This window comes from Ammodytes marinus (genome assembly GCF_949987685.1).
Source record: "Ammodytes marinus genome assembly, chromosome: 1".
Taxonomy (NCBI): Eukaryota; Metazoa; Chordata; class Actinopteri; order Uranoscopiformes; family Ammodytidae; genus Ammodytes; species Ammodytes marinus.
The window spans coordinates 2,957,311-2,978,923 of record NC_137230.1 but is presented as its reverse complement, the minus strand read 5'-3'; the positions used below and the strand labels follow the sequence as shown (position 1 = coordinate 2,978,923).

The following is a 21,613-nucleotide window of genomic DNA, read 5'->3' as shown; positions in this document are numbered from 1 at the left end:
TCACCAACGGTAATAACCGGAAGGAGACGGCATGCAGTTAAGCTAGCGCGTGTGCAAACAGAACATTTCCTGTGCGCCTTCACATTAAAAGCATGTTACTAGCCAAACGTGAGTTGACTTTTTTGAAGCCGGTAAGAACAGGAAGTTCGCACTTCACAGCCCTGCTAGCTTGAAAATCAACTGCTGCAGCTGCAACAACAGTAGTCCATTTAACCGAAGTTTGAAATAACTGATAAGCCACTGAAGAACTACTCCCAACACATTTACAACAACCTATTTAACCTATCCTAAATTGTACCAATATGTATACTTATTTATTTAATAGGCTATATGTTTTAAAGTTATAGGTTTTAATTAACAGAAGGACATTTACCAAAAAAATGTATTATTATGAACATAATAATGATATGTATATACAAAAAATATATATATATTAATTTTATGGGGAGAAATAATTCTGAATCAGCAAAAAATTGCAATTGGCAGGCAGGTTAGATTATTTTGTCTAAATTACAATCAGTGCACCCCTATTAATTTTTCTACAATTATTACTGCACACACTAGGATATGACATTAATTGAGAATTTCAAATGAGACCAAGATGACAGGCTAAAAGGTAATTAGAGCTAAATGCATGGGTTAAGGTTGTGCAAGTTTTCGATCATACTTTGTGTGCTACTGAATTTATTTTTGTGCTACTGATTTTTTTTGCTTGCTAGCACCAGTGCTACCACCTAAAAAAATAAGCGTACAGCCCTGGAAGGGCTCTTGCCTTTTTGCCTAGTAAAATCCAGGTGGGGACATTTTTTTTGTCTGGGCAGTGTACAACAGGACACGTGTGTGTGTGTGTGTGTGTGTGTGTGTGTGTGTGTGTGTGTGTGTGTGTGTGTGTGTGTGTGTGAACAAACCTTTTTTAAGTTCCTGCGTCTGTGTGGGCAACAGGTCAAATCGTCGTGCTCCGACACTCATGAGCTTCTCCACCCTCTCTGTTGCTATGTCTAATGGACTGGGAAGCTTCTCACACACCATGGCTACAGTCTGTGTTAAAGAAAAACTAAACTCCACACGCACAAACCATCCACCCAAAACGATGCTCAACTAGAGCTGCAAAACAAACGCTATATGAAAGCAGAGCAGATTCTTATAGAGGATACAGAGGACGGCCTGGGACAGGGGTAACCACTGGCTGCAGATAGCAGACAGGAGGACTTTGGGGTCGGAATGACGAAGGTCCCTGGCCATCACCTTCACCCCCAGTGATGTCACCACCTTCTCCACCTTTTCCTTGTCTCTAGTCACAGAAACACACAATAGACATTCTTTGAACACAAAGATCACGAACAAGGTGGACATGTCATGATCACACATGTGTTTTCATGGCACTTTTCAACTCAGGCTCTTCTTGGTGAGGGTTAAAGGTCACATGTTCTGCTCACTTTCAAGTTCAGAATTGTAATTTGAGTGAATACTAGAAACTGTTTTCATGGTGCATGTTTTTATGAAATGTCCAGGTCTAGAATACTAAGGTCCTAAACTTTGTAGTTTAACAAGCATTCTACAGAACTGCTGACTCCACCTTGAAAGGTTGCTGTTGGAAATGCTGGTCATTGTGCAAATTAAAAACATGCCACATATTTTGATCTTTCAACCCTTTGCTGTGGTGTGTTATCACTACGGACGTGGCCGATCCCATCCAATATCGCCAACGGGTCCGATATGGCTGTAATCTACGTATCGGACAACTCACACTTATTTTAATTTTTTTTAATGAATTTAAATATTAGACCATTGTTATGTGATATAGCACACATTAATATTAGAATTTAGCAATTCAAAAGTTGAGTTCTGAGGTTCTTCTGCATTCAAATCGTTCAAAGCTGTTAACCCATTGATGACGGCTGCTGCGCGATGCCACATTGTATCTCCTGCCTGATGCTGCGTCGCGCAGCATTGTTACTTTATCTAATTTTCATGGCGTGCGCAACATAGAATGCACCGTCATTGGTTCAAATACACATGAGGTGGGTTTTGTTGATTTTTTAAGACCACGTGACCACCCAAAAAATGTGTGGTTTGCCGAAAATCAAAACATTTATAAATAAATAATAATAATAAAAATACGCCAGCTGTGTCGGCGATAGTGTATTACACAACAGTTAGTGGCGTTCGGTGCGCAGAATCTAGGTCTACTATAGGCTACTGACGAAAATCACACAACACATTGCATCTATTTATTAACAATATTTATGAATTTAGGCTATATTTTGCTGCTCCAACTCAAATTCAGCCCAGCCAGGCGATAGTTAAGTTTCAGTTTCGTTTTCATCTCCGTGGTATACAGCCGTTTGGACCAGCTGATCGGCTCCCGACAGCAGGAGTCAGTCTGCGTTCCAGTTTTACTGGGAAGTCGGATTTACGGTGCCAGTGATAACTGAACTAAATAATAAAATAAAGCTATCTTCTCCTTCCTATATCTGTGTATCTTTATCCCTCCACTGCACAATCAGTCACTACTATCCATGCTAAAAGGAAGCAGGATTATAACCTCGTTTAGCACATTATTTATTCTTTTTTTTCTCCCCCATCTAATTTTGACGATTTTTAGAAAAATGTGTTGGTTTGTAAGCGCTAAGGGAGCATGTTTAAATAAAACCTGTGAACCTTAACTTTTAAATGTATTTTAATTCATGTTTCCATGTGCTACACAGGCTTAGATATTAAGGTTTTGGTAGACTTTACAATTCATACTATTTTTTCAGAAAACCCTCAGGCATTAAGGACATGCATCCTAGATTTCCATAGTCATCAATGGGTTAAGATAGGCCTAAACGCATTTGTGTAAATTAGTTTTTCTTTTAAATTAGAATTGCTTTCTTGCTTAATCCTTTCCTAACCTTACACATAATATCACCACCAACAAAGAAATGTATAATAACTATGATATCGGACAGTATCGGTATCAAACCATATCCAGATATCCAGATATCTCTGAGCTAAAATGGTTCTTTAGGATTTAGCAATCTGACCCATCCATAGCACACATGTAGCATCAAATAAAATTAACATGACATTGGTATACATTGCTACATTTCCATTCCTTGTACTAAAGAGAATTAATTCAATTAAAAAAACAATACTGCTTGTCATTTTAAAGCATAACAAAGGGCTGGTTTATCTCACTCACCTCCTCGTGACAACCGCATCATATAAACTCCAAATGTTATCCAACACAAGCTGAACAAACAGCTGTTTCTTTCCCTTGGCCTGCAGCAAGAAGGGAGACAGAGAGAACAAGAATATGACATATGAGCACTGGTTCTCAAGGCCACTCCAGTCACTGCACCACTTTATAACCTGGACAGATTACAGGGTCATCTCTTAAAATCATGAAGTGTTTTTGTTTGTGTTTTATTTATTTTGACATTCGGCTGATGTTGTTGTCCATAACACAATATGACTGCATTGCACTGGGCAAAAAGGCACAGGAAAGCCCGATTGGAGTTTGATAAAGAAGATAAGAAAAATCCTTTAGCAAAGATTATAATGTTGGCTGAATGTGAGGCAAAATGGAACAAAACCCTCTTTATGTTTCAATATGCCACATCTGGTAAAGTAGCAGTAATAATTCTAGTATTTGGAAAAATGTAGTTGTTATAAAGTGTGTCAAATACAAAGAATGCGTGAAAAATCATGGGAGAAAACTCATGGGGTGAAAGAGGTTCATTTACCGATTGTTATTTACCTGAGCTCCTTTCATGATCTTCTTTGCTTTTGCATTGAGGTAGAAATCCCCCCACAGGGTTTTGAGTAGCACCTCTGCCTTGATGCCCATTTTCTTGCTGTAGATTTGGGCAAACTGCTGAATGCTGCAAAACACAAAATCAAACTAATAATTTTTTGATAACCATTTTACAGTCCACACACACAGTGCTTCTTATAAACTGGGCTTAATGACAGCATTGAGCAAAGTGGAGCTTTTGTAAAAGGGTCAATATTAGGCCTTTCACACCGCCGCAAAATCGTAGCTAGTTCCGGGCTAGTTCGGAGCTAGAACCAGTGTTTTGGTTTCACAACGCCAGAGAGCCGGCTCCGGGCTGTAAAAACCGGTTCAACTCAAACCCCAGAATTGAGCAGGGTTTGAGATAAGAAATGCTTGCGCCAGCGGCTGGGGGAGGGATTATCCTGACCAACCAGACCAACTCAAACCTCATGCCCGCCATATTTAAAAACACCACTACTACGAGACGTAAACATAACATAATTACCGAACGTAGCGATCAAATTGAAATTGAAAATACGCAGTATGGGTCCTGTTTGCAAAGTAGGGTGACCAGATCTCAATTCACCAGATGTGGGACAAAGACTACGTTTGTGCGGGACAATGTGCCGTTTTTTTTAGCAAAATAAACTTGTGTCACCACCGGTAATGCCAGAGACACGGCTTTCTATTTTGAAAAACACTATCTTTAGATCAGCGCGCAGCAGTTAAGTTACAAATAGAGCATTAAGGCTGCGGCTTCACATTAAAAGCATTTCACTGGCTTCACATTAGCATTTCACTGGACAAACGTGAGTTGGCTTTTATTTTGAAGTAACATGAAAGTAAACGCAGAAGCAGGCAGCACCTTCACAGCATGGACATATAAACACAGAGCCCACTGAGCCGAGCAGCGCGACAAACGGAGACACACACACACACACAAAGTGAGAGCCTAAACGTGTAAAAATAAGACGTATTCGCCGCTGTTGTTGTGCTTAAAGCTAGCGGTAGCTTTAGCGTTAGCCACAAGAGCAGCGGCGTCGAGCGACGTACACACACATTTACAGTGACGTCATGACGTTGCTCTCTTGCCGGCTCCATGGCTGGCTCTGGTCGTTGTGAAACCAACCGGTTCATAACTGGGATAAGGCTGTAACCAGTTTTAAACTGGCCCCAGCACCAGCCCGGAACTGGCTCATGGTTCTTTTTGGTGTGAAAGGCCTATAAGATAGTTTAGTCTTGGGTTCAGAGGCAGAGAAGTCTGGTTTATTTATAGCAGTAATCAGAGCTATCCTCTGAACTAGGTCTACCAGTACAGCATGGGAACTTTATGCCACTATGTTTACATATAGACAAAGGGCCTTATCTACTAAGATCCCAAATAAAGAGTGCATCATTTCGTGAGCATTATAACAGATTTCACGTTTGGTTTTGTGGGTGTTTCGCGGGTGATCATAAGAATAAGAGGTTTGATTGGAAGAGGCAAAGACATGCATTGGTCAAGGTCACTTTTATTTATATAGCACCTTATAAGAACCTAAATTCACCAAAGTGCTTTACATAAATGAAAATACAACAGCACACATTAAAAAACACTTACAGCAATGACACAAAACAATTCATTAAAACGTAAAAGCCTGTGAAAAAAGGTGAGTTTTAAGAGTGGACTTGAAGGTTTTCAGAGACTCAGATGAGCGAATATGGTGTGGTAAGCTGTTCCAAAGTTTCGGGGCAACCACGGAGAATGCACGATCGCCTTTAGTTTTAAGCCTGCTGTTTGGCACATCCAGAGATAAGTTGTTTGCAGACCTCAGAGCTCTGCTTGGTCTATGGACCTGTATGAGTTCCGCCAAGTACACGGGGGCCATACCATTTAAAACTTTAAAAACAAACATCAGGATCTTAAAATCTATTCTGAAGCGGACCGGAAGCCAGTGCAGGGAGGCCAGAACAGGGGTTATGTGCTCCCGCTTCTTTGTGCCTGTCAGAAGACGAGCAGCTGAGTTCTGTACAAGCTGCAGGCGACGCAGCGAGCGCTGGTCTAAACCTACATACAGTGAATTGCAATAATCCAGTCTTGAGAAAATGAAGGCATGAATAACCTTCTCCAGGTCACTGGGAGAGAGGTAAGGTTTTACCTTGGCCAGAAGTCTCAGCTGGAAGAAGGCAACTTTGACTACAGAGCCAATTTGCTTTTCAAATTTAAAATCTCTGTCAAACATGACACCAAGGCTCTTAATGACAGAGCAGTTTTTTAAACCCAGGGATGGGGGTAGAGCAGCAATACAGTCGGCATAACATTCTACACGCCCAAACACTATACCTTCTGTCTTACTGTCATTAAGACTCAGGAAACTAAGACTCATCCAAGTCTTAATTTCATTTAGACAAGCAAGAACATTTTTTGCAGAGTCTTTACAGTTCATTTTCAAAGGGAGATAAATCTGAACATCATCAGCATAGCAATGAAAAGACACATTGTGTTTGCGGAGAATGGATCCAAAGGGCAACATGTACAGAGAAAACAATAAAGGACCTAAAACAGACCCTTGGGGTACCCCACAAGTAAAAGGGGTCGCACTAGAAGAAAAAAGTCCTAAATTAACTGAGAAAGTCCTATCAGTCAAGTAGGACTGGAGCAGCTTGAGGGCAGCGCCCTTGATACCAACATACTGCTCTAGGCGTGACAGCAGGGTCCTGTGATCGACTGTGTCGAAAGCAGCTGTTAAATCTAATGTCACCATGATAGCAGCACACCCAGAATCAACAGTTACAATGAGATCATTAAAAACTCTTAAAAGGGCAGTTTCTGTGCTATGCCGGGGTCTAAAACCAGACTGGAACTTTTCAAAAATGTCATTACTCTCTAGAAATGATAGCAGCTGGGTGGCCATTACTTTCTCCAACACTTTAGATAAAAAGGGGAGTTTCGAGATAGGCCGAAAGTTAGAGAGGATAGATGGGTCAAGACCAGGCTTTTTGATTAGCGGCTGCACTATGGCATGCTTAAAAGGAGCTGGAAAACACGCTGAGCTAAAACAAGCATGAAACAACAATAAAATGAACGAGCCAACAGAATTAAAAACATTTTTAAAGAGACGCGAAGGAATGCTATCTGAAAGGCAGTTTGTTGGGCGTTGTTTCTGCACTACATTCAACAGCTGAGACCATGATAAAGGTTTAAACTGGTCAAAAACGGCAGGGCACATCGGGGGGGGCAGACGGGTCAGGTGCAACAAGAGGCGGTACTGACCGCAGAGCCAGGATTTTGTTGACAAAGAAGTCACGAAAATCATTACAAAGAGCAGGTGAAGGTACAATGGGATCAGTTGTACATGGGTTTACAAGAGAATCCAGAACATTGAACAAAACCTTTGGCCTATTGATGTTGTTTGAGACCAGGTTAGAGAAGTAGCCAGCTTTGGCGGCTTTTACAGCATTCTGATATTCCAGTAGACAGTCCCGCAATATTCCAAAAGACACATGCAACTTGTCCTTCTTCCACCTCCTCTCAGCACGCCTGCAGGAGCGCCTGAGAGCTCGGATAGAGTCGTTTATCCATGGCTCAGAAGAAGCCTTTGAGGACTTGTTCCTGATAGGGGCAATAGAGTCCAAGATGCTAGTGCATTTTGTGTCAAAAATAGCGACAAGCTCTTCAGGACAAAAGGAAACAAACTCATCTATGGATGAAATTACAAACTCATCGAAAGCCATAGAAAACATCAGTGTAGTGTCCGAGTTTATAACACGGTAACGACGAGCAGCACGACTAGTTTCAGCAACAGAACAGGGGACAGTAGCAGAAAATAAAACAGGCAGGTGATCGGAAATGCAGGCACTGCTACAGATCTCGTGTACACAGACAGGCACCCCATGAGACAGCACCAGGTCTAATGTGTGACCTTTTTCATGCGTTGGGCCAGAAACCCACTGGATTAGGTTAAAAGAGTCAATCAGAGATAAGAAGTCTTTTACCAGAGGTCTGGTCTCACAACACACATGGATGTTTAGATCACCAAGAATTAAAAAATGTTCATAGTCAACCATGACACCAGAGATGAAACTTTCAAAGTCCTGTATGAAATCCTTATTGTATTTCGGAGGACGATACACCACACCAAACAGCATGGGAGGAGAGCAATTGAGTTCAAAAAGCTGAAGCTCAAAACTGGAAAAAGTGACCGGTGGAATCTGCCGGCATTTGAAACTGGATTTATACACACAGGCTACTCCACCACCCCTACCAGTGCTCCGCGGGGAGCTAAGAAAAGTACAGTCTGGAGGGAGGATTTCTGAGAAAGCTATGTACTCACCAGCGTGTATCCACGTCTCCGTTAGACACATAAAATCCAACTCACGGGATGTAAAAAAGTCATTCAGCAGAAACGTCTTGTTTGCTAGCGATCTAGCATTTATTAAAGCCATCTTGAGTGTGACCGGAGGAGCCACAGTGATTGAGGCCGCCGCACGTCTCAGCGGGCGGAGGCTTGAGTGCACAGCGCCGCCTGGGCGCGCTCGGAGGAGACCGGGAGGAAGCGCCGCCGTCAGGTCGAGGAGGGCCGGCACCATCGGAGGTCCAAGAGAAGCAGCAGGGAGGAGCAGCGAGCCGGGCGCAGGCATCAGAATGGGAGAAGAGTGTGAGACACCAGAAGGAGGGCACAGAGCCACAGCTCTCATCCAGGGACCCCTGAGCTGCAATGCACACCGAACAGCGGAAGAGTAGCAAAAACCCTCACGTCGGAGGCGAGGATCAAACACACAGGAGGACGACAGGTAGGCCTTGATTTTCACCAGCACACCGCCCCGTTTCCCACGCCGTCTTCGCCGCTTCTTCCAGGGAGGGGCGCAAGGTGTACGGCGCAGGTGAGCTGGGATATCCGCCAGCAGGGGAGGGAGGCTTGAGGTCCAATCCACTAGATCATGTCTGCACAGTACTGTCTCAGCAGAAACTCGGATGTTAATTAAAGTTTGGCGATCATACACCAGTAGAGCCGAAACATTCGGACAGCAGACACAGATGAACAGAGCGACAGCAAACAATAAACTTAACAGCGTTTGACGCGACCGACGAGCTGCCAAACAAACTGGCGCCATCTTGACACGTCATTGTTGAGCTACAGCAAATAATTCTTAATATTACTCAGAAAAATGCGACATGGTCTATGAGTCTGTGAGGAAGTGACAATTGGTTGATCAGTTTGTAATTAACCGCATCAATTTATAATGTTTTTATGTTTCTCAAAACTGTACATGTATGGCCACACCTATGGCGCCTAGTTTTTAATCAGGTATTTTATCTTACAATTTTTCAGTGTGAGTTGGAGGAGAGGAGGGGAGCCCTTTCTCCTTCAATGAACACATTCAAACCTTAATAACATGTTTATCAAGTTTGATTTAAAATAAAATCTGGTTTCTGTCTGTGGGCTCTGCGCTGGTGTTAACAGTCTTATGTGTTAACATGGCGCAGAGAGCAAACTGCCTGCACTTCAAGGTGCTGTGTGGCACTTCAGGCTCCAGTGTGGCCTTGGCATCACTGTTCCACTGATCTCTGCATATGAAAACCTTTGCTTTTTTCCTTTTTTTCCTCTCTCAATAAAACTTTATTATTAACCGATTAAAACCTTTCTTTTCACCTATACCCTGCAGACTAGTATGCCCATCAATGATGTCATGGATGCAGTTTTACAGAGGACCAATCTCACCTGAAGCCCCAACCGTCTATAGCGCTGGCAAACACCACATTTCCTTGGTCAGGAGAGAAGTAGAGGTTTGAGTCATCAGTCTCTTCCAGCCAGGCACTCCAGTCATAAACCTGATCTCCACTAATGACCTGGCTCTCTTTCTCTTTGTCTTTCTCCTCCTCCTCTTTCTCTGCTCGCTCTGACATCACTTTGGACGAGAACAAAATCCCGGTCACTGCATTCACCTGCAGGGGAGAACACACACACACACACCAACACTTAAGTTAAAGCACTCTACATTAAGATACAAACTTAAGAAAAATTATAGAAGAATTTGGAATCCATTCAATGATTGAACCCATTATATATATATATATATATATATATATATATATATATATATATATATATATATATATATATATATATATATATATATATATATATATATATATATATATATATATATTAAGACCCAAATAGCCTATGACCCAAATAGCCTATGACCTGAGCATTGTTTCAACACAACCAGCCAAAACAAAACCATTTAAAAGCTTAAACCCTTGGCTTTAACTGAATCACTGCCTTTACCCTCAAAAGCATTAAGACATTTAAAATAAATCAATAAACAAAAATAGGAAAACATTATAATTTCTCAGTCTGTGTAGCACCTAGAAATATGAAATAAAAACTGTAAATCATAACCTTTGCCTATTAACATTAACAAACTGCCTTCCACATGTGTATTTTAGCGAATCACGTTGCATTTTATGTACCAAAACGCGTGGACGTCTCATCCGGTCTGAATGGGTTAATGTAGCTGAGCACACAAAGCATCATTTTAAGTAGTGAGTCTCTGTGGCTTGTAGTGCAGTAGACTGCTGAGAGCTGGGCTCCTCACCTGCCCCAGGATCTTCTGCAGGTGTGTGTAAGCCTCCTGAGAGGTGAGCTTCAGCTCCATGATAAGCCGGTCTATCTTATTGATGACCAGGACAGGCCTGATGTTCTCCAGCCACGCCTGACGCAGCACAGCCTGGGTCTGCACACAATACATGCATGCATTAAAATATATACATTTCTACACAGCATTTGTATCTATCACTTTACCTCTGATTGTGTTCCACAGTTATCAGTACAATGCAGTCTTTTGATTTGATTTTAGTGTGTCTCTTGTTTTAAAGGATTTTCTTATCTGTTAGTAATGTGTTTTATTTAATTACTGCCTTACTGTTTGTCATTCTGAATACATTGTGGGCATATCAAAGTAGGGGCCATGCTCATAGAGAGCTCTAGTTCCTACACTGTCCATCTGAACTTCACCTTATCACTCTCAAATTGAATCGGACAGGCAGAACCTTAAACACCGAGCCAGTGTTTATGTTAAATGACATATATGAAAAGACATCCAATACATTGATCCAAAAAAAAAAAAAAAACTTTCAGACTTGCAACCATGCGTTCCAAATCGCATACTTTCTGCTATTTAGTATGGGAGAAAAGATATTAAGGATGTCCATATTCTTGTGGTCGATTTAGCATGCTTAAAAATACCCGGATGTCTACCAGATCCAGCCGAGGTTTGTAGTGTTGAAAACAGCACGCTATTTGGGGGATTCTGACCCACAATCCAGTGCGCATCGGAAGTGACGTCACATCGACGGAGCTTCCATATGAAAACAAACAGGGATGCGACGGATGTAAAAGCAAGAGGCAAGATCAAGGCGCAATGTTATGATGAAATACATAAGTAAAAGTATGTCCTAATTTTAGCATACTGCATCCTAACTAGATTCTTTAATATGGTCGGATGTAGTATGTATAGAAAAAAAGATAGAGTATGCGATTTGGAACGCAGGGTCAGTTCACAGGAAGGAATGCGAAGCTCCAGTTAATAAGACGTCTCTCCTTATTAACAAAGATCTTACAGAATGGGACATAAGGCTGTGTAAGTATAAATGTAAGTGATAGTTACCTGTGGACACACTCCCTCCACAGCATCCACCACTACAATGGCCCCGTCACACAGCCGCACTGCAGTGGACACCTCAGAGGAGAAGTCCACATGACCGGGAGAGTCAATCAGATTCAGTAGGTACTCCTCTTCTCCTGAGATGACAACATTCACACACAAATCATTTAGAATGCACTCTCCATAAGCCCTTAAAGCTATAGTGCGTAATTTGTGTATATATAAACGTATGTCTGGTACATTCAAGCCATCGCCAAATGAGTTGACATAAAGTTGATTAAGCCTATCAGCTCCACAAAACTCTCTCTGTTCTCTCAGTATGGCAGCGTTTACAAACTGGTGTCAGAAAAAGCCCAAGAAGAGCCCAAGAAATGTTTCATTTGTTGATTCTACTGCTAAGAAAAAACCTGGACGTACAGCAGAAGGTATAGAATCCATGCATGATGACTGAAAGCTTTACCTCATGTAGCTGCACCGACACTGTTGTTGTAATAACTCAGAACTCCTCGTGGGGGCGACAGAAGCTACGCACTATAGCTTAAAACTGCTGAGCATTTATTAGCTTTTAATTCACAGTAAAGTCAAACTCCAGTTTCATTTTTAATCCTACAAAAATAATCTTCTCAAAATAATAAGTAACGAGCTGAGATACAAAAGTATTAATCTATACTAGTCAATGCTTTGTAGCTAGAAACCACAGTGTGGTTGAAGGTGACAAGTCATGTTATTAAAACTCACGTCCAAAAACTTTCCAACCTGGGACTAGCAAGGTTTACCTCATAAAGTAAGGAGAAGCAGTTTTCAGTTTTTATGCTCCACATATCTGGAACAAACTCCCAGAAACCTTGAGGTCTGCTGCAACTCTCAGCTCTTTTAAATGAAGTCTGACCTCTTTTCTGTTCCCATTTTAACCTGCAATTTGTATTTTATTTAAATGTTCCATTTCTACTCATTAGCTTTTAAATGTTTCATTTCTATTCATTCACTTTTCTAATGTGTATTATGTATTTTAATCTTGCCCCTGTAAAGCACTTTGAATGGCCTTGTGTCTGAATTGTGCTATATAAATAAACTTGCCTTGCCTGCCTTGCCTAAAGTGTCTGCTGAGTTTATATGCTACATTCCCCAATAAACAACTGCTTGAATGAGTTTGATTGAGTTTTTTCACAGTAAGTTTTTCCTCATATGGGACCTTTCATTTTGCTCTATAATCATAATTAAAAAGTAGAAGGCGTGCTTTTTTTTGCATGCAATCACTGATATCCTGCTCTTACTGTGTTGCCAGCACCACTACTGCTCTCTGCACCGACAACTTAGTATGCTTAGCTGGTTCTTTCTCTTCTGTCAAATGGAATTTAGAAATGAAAAAGGCCAGACAACTTATGAGTCAACAAGAAATAACAGCAAATCATCCCAGCATTATTCCTGAAATGTAATGAACACCACATAGGGACATGGTCAAACACTGAGAAAGGTTCAAGTGAAAGCCACTTACCACTTGTGTAATGCAGAGAGATAGCACTGGACTTCATGGTGATTCCTCTCATCTGTTCATCCTCCCTGCTGTCCAGATACCTGAGCTGGAGGATCCACACATCTCAAATAAGCACAAATAATGATAACAACAACAATACAAATAATATATTAAACTAGGAGTGGAATCCTGCCCATCATGAACAGGTCATAAAGCATGACTTACCTTCCCAGCCAGTCGACTTGATATGATCCCATTACTGGCCACCAAGCAGTCAGCCAGAGTGGTTTTGCCTGCAGAAACACAAAGGGTTTCAGATGATTTCACTACCTTACAGAATTGAATAGAACAGAATATCGTCCCTTTGGCCGAAATTGTCAATTGTCAACATAAGGCTACTTCTATGTCCACACATAACCCCTCCTGATCTTCCCTGCCCATTTCACCATATCACCTTCATCCATTGCCCACTTTATTTGAACTGTTTTTAATTCAATTGATTGTACTTTATATTTCTCTGATTGTACGGTGTCCTTGAGAGTCGTAAAAGGCGTTTAAATAAAATGTATTATTATTATTAAAATATTTTGACTCACTGACACCCTTAAAAAAAGCTTCAAAATGATGACATCATTACCAAATGTTTCATTTGAAGATATGACACTGTAATGTCTAAATCAGGGGTCTCCAACCTTTTTTCAACTGAGAGCTACTTTGAAAAAATTAAAGTGGCCAAGAGCTACTTGTATCAATTCGCTTATATTTATTTATATAGCACACATCAAATGAATTAAGCTTCTGTTTGTACACGTGTGAAATTGCAATACCCAATGCTTATCATAAATAATTTCCCATCAAAGGTCCAAGAACACATTACTTTACACTTTTTGTGGGCCACATATCAGTGAAAATTGACATCAATGTCTGTATTACACTTCTTATTGTGACGCAACAGTGTTTCCCCAGGAAATGTCTTAGTCAAGGTGGTCACCACCCAGGTGTGGAGGAGGCACGGCGCAACGCGGTGCGCCGAAAATTTTGGGGGTATTTTGCTCAAAGATGCCAATACGCACTACAGAAATAAACAACTGCTTATTTGAATAAAACAGACAACTGACCTTACAGTTGTACATTTTTAAAGTTTCTTTTTGGATAGGGGCTGTTGTGAGATTATTGTGGACAATTAGGCCTACTGTGATGCGATAGCCTATAATTCATTAATGGTTATTATTAGCCTACTTGCTTGATTTCTTTTTAAATACAGAGGTTATTGGTCGTTTTGGAACATGTATTTCCCAATTTAAAACGTAAAAATAAAGCAGCATTGAAATTCAGAAAATAAATCTTGTATGGCTACTATAGCAGGCTGTTTTACAAATAACTAAATACAATGTGTTTTCCCCTTAAAATGATTAAATACATTTATGCAAAGGTCAAAGACAGTGCATGCCGTAGTTATGCATGGCCGCATGCAGAGCCGCAGAGCAGCACACACACCAGCTGATAGAGAAACGCTTTGAGACACATGTGAACATTTATTTACCGCAAATCGCAAAGTTTTGACCATGGGAAGAGGTGCATTTACCTTCATCAGATTTTTAACTTGTAAAAAAAAAGTCGGTCAACCTATCAGGCGAGCTACTGAAAACCCGCCCGCGAGCTACCGGTAGCTCGCGATCGACCTGTTGGAGACCCCTGGTCTAAATCAATCAAAACACATGTATACCATTTTTCACCAAATTATTTCACCGTGAATTTTTTTTTATATACAAATTAATCAAATCTGAGTCTAAAAACCTTAAGTGGAGATGATCATAAAAGTGATACTGAGATAATTGTATACATATGACCCAACCATACACCACAAAACCAAATCATATTCCTCTTACTTTAAATACATCTTCATAATAACAAATACGTAAGTTGTTTTCTGTCAAACAATGTAGGTCAACATAAGGCTACTTCTATGTCCATCCATTGTAAAAGCTGGTGCAGCAGGGAGTTGACTCCACTCACCATGATCCACATGAGCCAGAATGCAGAGGTTCCTGGTGTTGGCAGGGTTTTTCTGCAGGGCAATGATCTTCTCCAGGCTGGTGAGCCCCATGGTCCAGAGCTCCTACACAAGTAAGTCAGTTAGTTTAGAGTGCAACAGCTTCAAGCCTCCATCAAGCTGGTCCCAGATCTGTGCTCTGCTGTACACTACACTGCACTGGAGCCTTGGTTTTTTAAACAGTGATAAGGTGTTTTTCCCTAGTGTCAGAGGTGTGCTGGGGACAAAGGATTGGTACAAACTCTCAACATCGTCATTTAACCTGTGAAAAAGCTTGAAACATCATACAGGCATTATTAAAGATATTATTCGTAGTAGTTCGATTTTTGTTACACCACATGACATTGCATTAGTGCCAGTTAGGCTCAAATGAAGTTGTGTAGCCTATGAGGTGAAAAGTGCTAAGAGCGGATGGATGGGATGTCTTAATTTAAAAAAAGCTGTTGTCACAAATATGTAGATAACTTTCCTTGTTAGGTGATCGATATGGCATTTAACATTTCAACACAACATTACAACACATTACAGTAGGCTACAATTAAAATACGGCGACTTTAGCTAATTTGTTCCTCGTGTTCACATTGAGCGCTATGGCGATACAGTGACAACGCTCTTCTATTAAATTAGGTCCATGATGTGACAGCACAGTGTCAGCCCACACTACACTACATGAAGTTGTGTGCAGTCTGTGCTTATACTGGTTTTAGCTAATGTCATAACGCCATGTATTTAGACAACACAGTTTGAACAGTGACTGATTTTAAAACATGAACTCTTGTTAGTGGAGTACAATGAAAACAAATGGTAGGCTAAAACTAAACCTGACATGAGGTAGGCTACTGTCAGTGAGGTCTATCCGCTAACACTGTAGCTAGCTTCATTCAAACTTCTCCCAGGTATTTACTTAGAGCCAGCCCTGCGTCTAAAGTCTCCACACAACACACCCGACACAAGCGTATCTGCTACGCTGAGGTAAATGTGACAGAGTTACGACAATATGCGCATATTTTAAACACAGGTGGACAAGCTTAACTCACGTTGTTTCTCCGGAAGTTGATACGGCAAGTTAACCACGCCCATTTGGAGACGTCACACTGCTTGCTGCGTTCAGGGTACCTGCTAAAAAATAAAATAAAAAGCTTGCGTCTTCCATGTTTTAATGTCTAGGTTGTAACTAGCTATTAATGATTACTTTGTTAAAATACCATTTAAATAAGATTCCAGTTTGCACATTGAAACAATCAGGACCGGAAAGATCCGTCTGTTAATTAAGTTTAGCCTATCAAGTCTATTTTGTAATTCCTAATAAACCTGTATCCGCTTAGTATTATGGGGTCGTTATCCATTCTCTCTAAATAAAAGAAAGTTTAAGATAATTCCCACTGGTTTTAGTTAAGTTGTACTTTATAAGAGACCTTTCTCTCTCTCTCTCTCTCTGCTCTTGTTTAAAGGTCCCCACATTAAAGTAAACCTTTTTTTTAATGCATGTACTATAGCCTACTTTAAAATCCCTCTAAAAGGCACAACAGATATGTAACCAATGCCCAAAACCCTGCGTATGGTCATGGAAGGAATTAAAGTATATTCTCTCCTTACAGAGAGGTTAGTTGTATGAGGTAGTGTGTGTTTTAAATCAGTAATGTTCCGTAAAATTGTACTTACCTCCCCAGGGACGAAACGATCTCTTTTGAAGAAAAAACCCTATACCTAAAGTCCTTCTGTTCCAGCTATAAACTAATTCAAACTGAGGCTTACAACATTTTAAGGGATTTTATTTACAAATTACAAGAGAGTATAGGAATATTACATAAAATGGACAAGAAAGGAAAAGAAAATAGTTTATATGCCTATTGCCTAATTCAATAGAGTTATTTTTCCCCTAATAGATGTTAACTTGGTGTATTTTTCCAATTTTTGCAAAGCACAAGATGTAGATAGAGTTATTGCATGCACTCTAAATTATTCTTGTGCCTATCACTTATCTAAAATCCCCGAAACCTTAAAAATGGAAAGGATTTAAGAGAGATTGTTACACTGAGGAAAGGTTTATTTCACCCAATCTCCGTTAATTCCAATCACCATTGAGGTCTCCTATTCTGTCATTCCCATTTAAAGTTTAAGTATTTTATCAAGTCATCTGTGTCAAGAGTTTTAAAGAAGTGTTTTAAAAGACTCTTCCTCTAAAGTACTTCGAAATCCAAAATCTTTCAGAGTATTTTGGACTCACAAAGTTTCAAAGTTTTTCTTCTGCCTCCATGGTTGAAGGGACAGAGTGTGCTGGAACAGAGCGTGGCAAACTAAAAAGTTGTGCCTAGTTCTGCTCCAAACTTTCTGTTATATAGTGAACTGAGAACCAATGAGACTTGGGAGAGGGAGGAAATAAAAAAAAAAATAATAATAATAATAATAATAATAATAATAATAATAATAATAATAATAATAATAATAATAATAATAATAATAATAATAATAATAATAATACAGAAATAAATCGATTCAGCATCAAAACACGTTGATACAATAACAAAAAGTATGCATTCACTGAGAAAAGAGTATGAGACTTTCAATGCAGCATATCGCTCTGTGCTTGCTTGGTTACTAAAGGTAGGCCTACATGTTTGGGGCATAACTAATTTGTCGTTGTAGAAAATATTGTGTTTTGCATCATTTTCATAATTTGTGAATCATAGAATAGGAATTGTGCATGTGCGTGAGAAGGTATAACTGTAGTTTTGTGTTTGTGGGAGAGGGGGAACAAACTACAAGTTTGCGACTCCTGAAGCATTTCTCTCTGTGACTACACATTAACAAACATAATTCACAAGATAGTTTTCGTCAGTTGTGGAAAGCATTTTTTAAATTGTTGGAAATACTTAACTGCTTGGTTCATGTGCTCTGCTGCTGTTTGTACTTTTATTTTATTTGACTCTGTTTTATCCTTAATACTGACTGATGTTTAAGCAATCCACCTTCAAGCTATTATTTATTTGTGTCTTCTGTTTTTGTCGTTGTTATTGTATTGCGTTTACGTGTCTGTTTTATTGTTAAAAATAAATAAATAAATAGCTTGAAAAAAAAAGAACTACTTACAAGCGGAGATTTGACCAGCTCCATCTGCCAAGGAAGACTATGAGATGTGGAAGAAAGCTCAGATGCTAGCTAGCTGAAGTGGACCTTGAGCAAATAATTATTTTTTTATTAGTTTGTCTAATAAATCTATTTTGTTTAACCATTGGATATGAGCTCTGAAAATTCACCCAGTGTGCGCACTCTTTATTTTAAAGTTTCCACATCATGCTTGTGTGATTCTCAAGTTGAACAATGATTGTACATTCCCATTTCAAACGTATAGATTTTGGATAACCCTTATCTTTTTCTTTCAGCTGGATACATTTTTTTTCCTAAATAAAAACAACCATGTCCACATTTATGAAATGACCAAACTGTCTTTATTTCTGTAAAACATTCCAATGCTTTTTTTATCAATACCTTACGTTCCCCTCAGTCAAGCTGCAAGTCAACAGGCAGTGTAATAATCCCTGCGTTCCAAATCACATACTTTTTCTTTTTACTACACTACATACTAAAGTACAGAAGAGTTTTAGGGCCACAGGAGAGAAAACAATCATATAAGGAAGATTTTTATCCATTATGTCAAGAACTAGAACTGCAAGCAGTTGTGAACGGGGGCCAAGCCTCCCACGCGACTCGGGATCGGGCGTCGTCGTCCGCGGCGCCGGCCCCTCGCTTCACGGAATCCGGGGATGTAAAGTTTTTGACTGTGGGATGTTCTGTGTGGGAGTTATAGCCCCAAATGCGTTTTCTTTGCTTTTTGCGGTTTTGGTGCCCCCTATGGATGACATTCGTAAAACTGTGTTATGTAGAAAGATGCAGCTGACTTGTGGGCATCTGTGGATATTAAGTGTTTGACTGTGGGATGTTCGGTGTGGAAGTTATAGCCCCAAACGCGTTTCCTTTGCTTTTTGTGGTTTTGGCGCCCCCTATGGATGACATTCGCAAAACTACGTTAGATAGAAAGATGCAGCTCAATGTACCAAACAAGTGGATGTGAAGTTTTTGAATGTGCGATGTTCGGTTGGGGAGTTATAGCAAAATCAAATTGTCATCCTCTCCATTGTAAAGACACTTTTTTGAATTTTCCCATTTTCCCGCCGAAAGACTTAGGAAATGGCGAAAACAGGCAAAGAAATTGAAAAACTCTTTTTTTTAATAAGTCCGGCCCACGAAGGAATTTCTTGCCCATATTTTGGCCATAGGCTCAGATATGCCCCATGATAGTCTCCCTTGAGTTTCAAGAAAATCCCTCTTTTTTTTTTTTTTAACGGATTTTCGCAAATCTTTAAAGCGCTATCGTTTGGTCTTCCGATGGTCGTAGAAAAATTATTTGACCAACTTTTGCTCGTGGGAGTCGGTAGAGCATAATGCTTTTGGTTTCGTCCAAATCGGGCAAAAACTCTAGGAGGAGTATGTTTTGGTGACCGACACAGTTTTTGCGACGTAGCAAAAAATCTATCCTATCGCAAATGGGCGTGGCCTATCTCAAAAGATGCAGCTGACTTGTGGGCATCTGTGGATATAAAGTTTTTGACTGTCGGACTTTCAGTGCGGAAGTTATAGCCCAAAACGCCTTTTCCTTTGTTGTAGCGCCACCTAGTGGCCGGGATGTCTGAATTTTTTCGTCTGCGTACCAGGCACGGACCTGGATAAGCCATGCAAGTGGCATGTCCCAACCCTTTACGGTTTGGGCTGCAGCACCACTTTTACGTAAGGAATAAGAAGAAGAACTAGAACTGCAAGCAGTTGTGAACGGGGGCCAAGCCTCCCACGCGACTCGGGATCGGGCGTCGTCGTCCGCGGCGCCGGCCCCTCGCTTCACGGAATCCGGGGATGTAAAGTTTTTGAATGTGGGATGTTCTGTGTGGGAGTTATAGCCCCAAACGCGTTTTCTTTGCTTTTTGCGGTTTTGGTGCCCCCTATGGATGACATTCGCAAAACTGTGTTATGTAGAAAGATGCAGCTGACTTGTGGGCATCTGTGGATATTAAGTGTTTGACTGTGGGATGTTCGGTGTGGAAGTTATAGCCCCAAACGCGTTTCCTTTGCTTTTTGTGGTTTTGGCGCCCCCTATGGATGACATTCGCAAAACTACGTTAGATAGAAAGATGCAGCTCAATGTACCAAACAAGTGGATGTCAAGTTTTTGAATGTGCGATGTTCGGTTGGGGAGTTATAGCAAAATCAAATTGTCATCCTCTCCATTGTGAAGACACTTTTTTGAATTTTCCCATTTTCCCGCCGAAAGACTTAGAAAATGGCGAAAACAGGCAAAAAAATTGATAAACTCTTTTTTTTAATAAGTCCGGCCCACATAAAAATTTCTTTCCCATATTTTTGCCATAGGCTCAGGTATGCCCCATGATAGTCTCCCTTCAGTTTCAAGAAAAACCCCTTTTTTATTTTTTTTAAGGAATTTTCGTGAATCTTTAAAGCGCTACTGTTTGGTCTTCCGATAGTCGTAGAAAAACTATTTGACCCACTTTTGCTCGTGGGAGTCAGGAGAGCATAATGCTTTTGGTTTCGTCCAAATCGGGCAAAAACTGTAGGAGGAGTATGTTTCGGTGACTGACACAGTTTTTGCGATGTAGCAAAAAATGTATATATACGCAAATGGGCGTGGCCTATCTCAAAAGATGCAGCTGACTTGTGGGCATCTGTGGATATAAAGTTTTTGACTGTCGGACTTTCGGTGCGGAAGTTATAGCCCAAAACGCCTTTTCCTTTGTTGTAGCGCCACCTAGTGGCCGGGATGTTTGAATTTTTTTGTCTGCGTACGGGGTACGGACTTGGATGAGCCCTGCAAGTGGCATGTCCCAACCCTTTACGGTTTGGGCTGCAGCACCACTTTTATGTGGAGAAGAATAATAAGAACTAGAACTGCAAGCAGTTGTGAACGGGGGCCAAGCCTCCCACGCGACACGGGATCGGGCGTCGTCGTCCGCGTCGCCGGCCCCTCGCTTCACGGAATCCGGGGAAGTAAAGATTTTGAATGTGGGATGTTCGGTGTGGAAGTTATAGCCCCAAACGCGTTTCCTTTGCTTTTTGTGGTTTTGGCGCCCCCTATGGATGACATTCGCAAAACTACGTTAGATAGAAAGATCCAGCTCAATGTACCAAACAAGTGGATGTCAAGTTTTTGAATGTGCGATGTTCGGTTGGGGAGTTATAGCAAAATCAAATTGTCATCCTCTCCATTGTAGAGACACTTTTTTGAATTTTCCCATTTTCCCGCCGAAAGACTTAGGAAATGGCAAAAACAGGCAAAAAAATTGAAAAACTCTTTTTTTTAATAAGTCCGGCCCACAAAGGAATTTCTTGCCCATATTTTGGCCATAGGCTCAGGTATGCCCCATGATAGTCTCCCTTGAGTTTCAAGAAAATCCCTTTTTTTTTTTTTTTTTACAGATTTTCGCAAATTTTTAAAGCGCTACCGTTTGGTCTTCCGATGGTCGTAGAAAAACTAATTGACCCACTTTTGCTCGTGGGAGTCGGTAGAGCATAATGCTTTTGGTTTCGTCCAAATCGGCCGAAAACTGTAGGAGGAGTATGTTTTGGTGACTGACACAGTTTTTGCGATGTAGCGAAAAATGTATATATA

The 21,613-nt window shown here is 40.6% G+C and overlaps 1 protein-coding gene across 1 annotated transcript in view; it reads right to left on the bottom strand.

Annotated features, from left to right (window-relative positions):
* Nucleotides 1-16,003, bottom strand: part of efl1 (elongation factor like GTPase 1) — a 96,753-nt gene extending 80,750 nt beyond the window's left edge. Inside the window, exons 1-11 of the mRNA XM_080034230.1 lie at nt 15,975-16,003; nt 14,901-15,003; nt 13,110-13,177; nt 12,906-12,990; nt 11,414-11,547; nt 10,343-10,480; nt 9,463-9,686; nt 3,743-3,866; nt 3,185-3,264; nt 1,155-1,291; nt 909-1,031 (exon numbers count right to left, since the gene is read on the bottom strand). Coding sequence (XP_079890356.1) covers nt 909-1,031; nt 1,155-1,291; nt 3,185-3,264; nt 3,743-3,866; nt 9,463-9,686; nt 10,343-10,480; nt 11,414-11,547; nt 12,906-12,990; nt 13,110-13,177; nt 14,901-14,991 — 1,204 coding nt within the window. The 5' untranslated portion in view covers nt 14,992-15,003; nt 15,975-16,003. The remainder of the gene's footprint in view (nt 1-908; nt 1,032-1,154; nt 1,292-3,184; nt 3,265-3,742; nt 3,867-9,462; nt 9,687-10,342; nt 10,481-11,413; nt 11,548-12,905; nt 12,991-13,109; nt 13,178-14,900; nt 15,004-15,974) is intronic.
* Between the last annotated feature and the right edge of the window lie 5,610 nt (nt 16,004-21,613).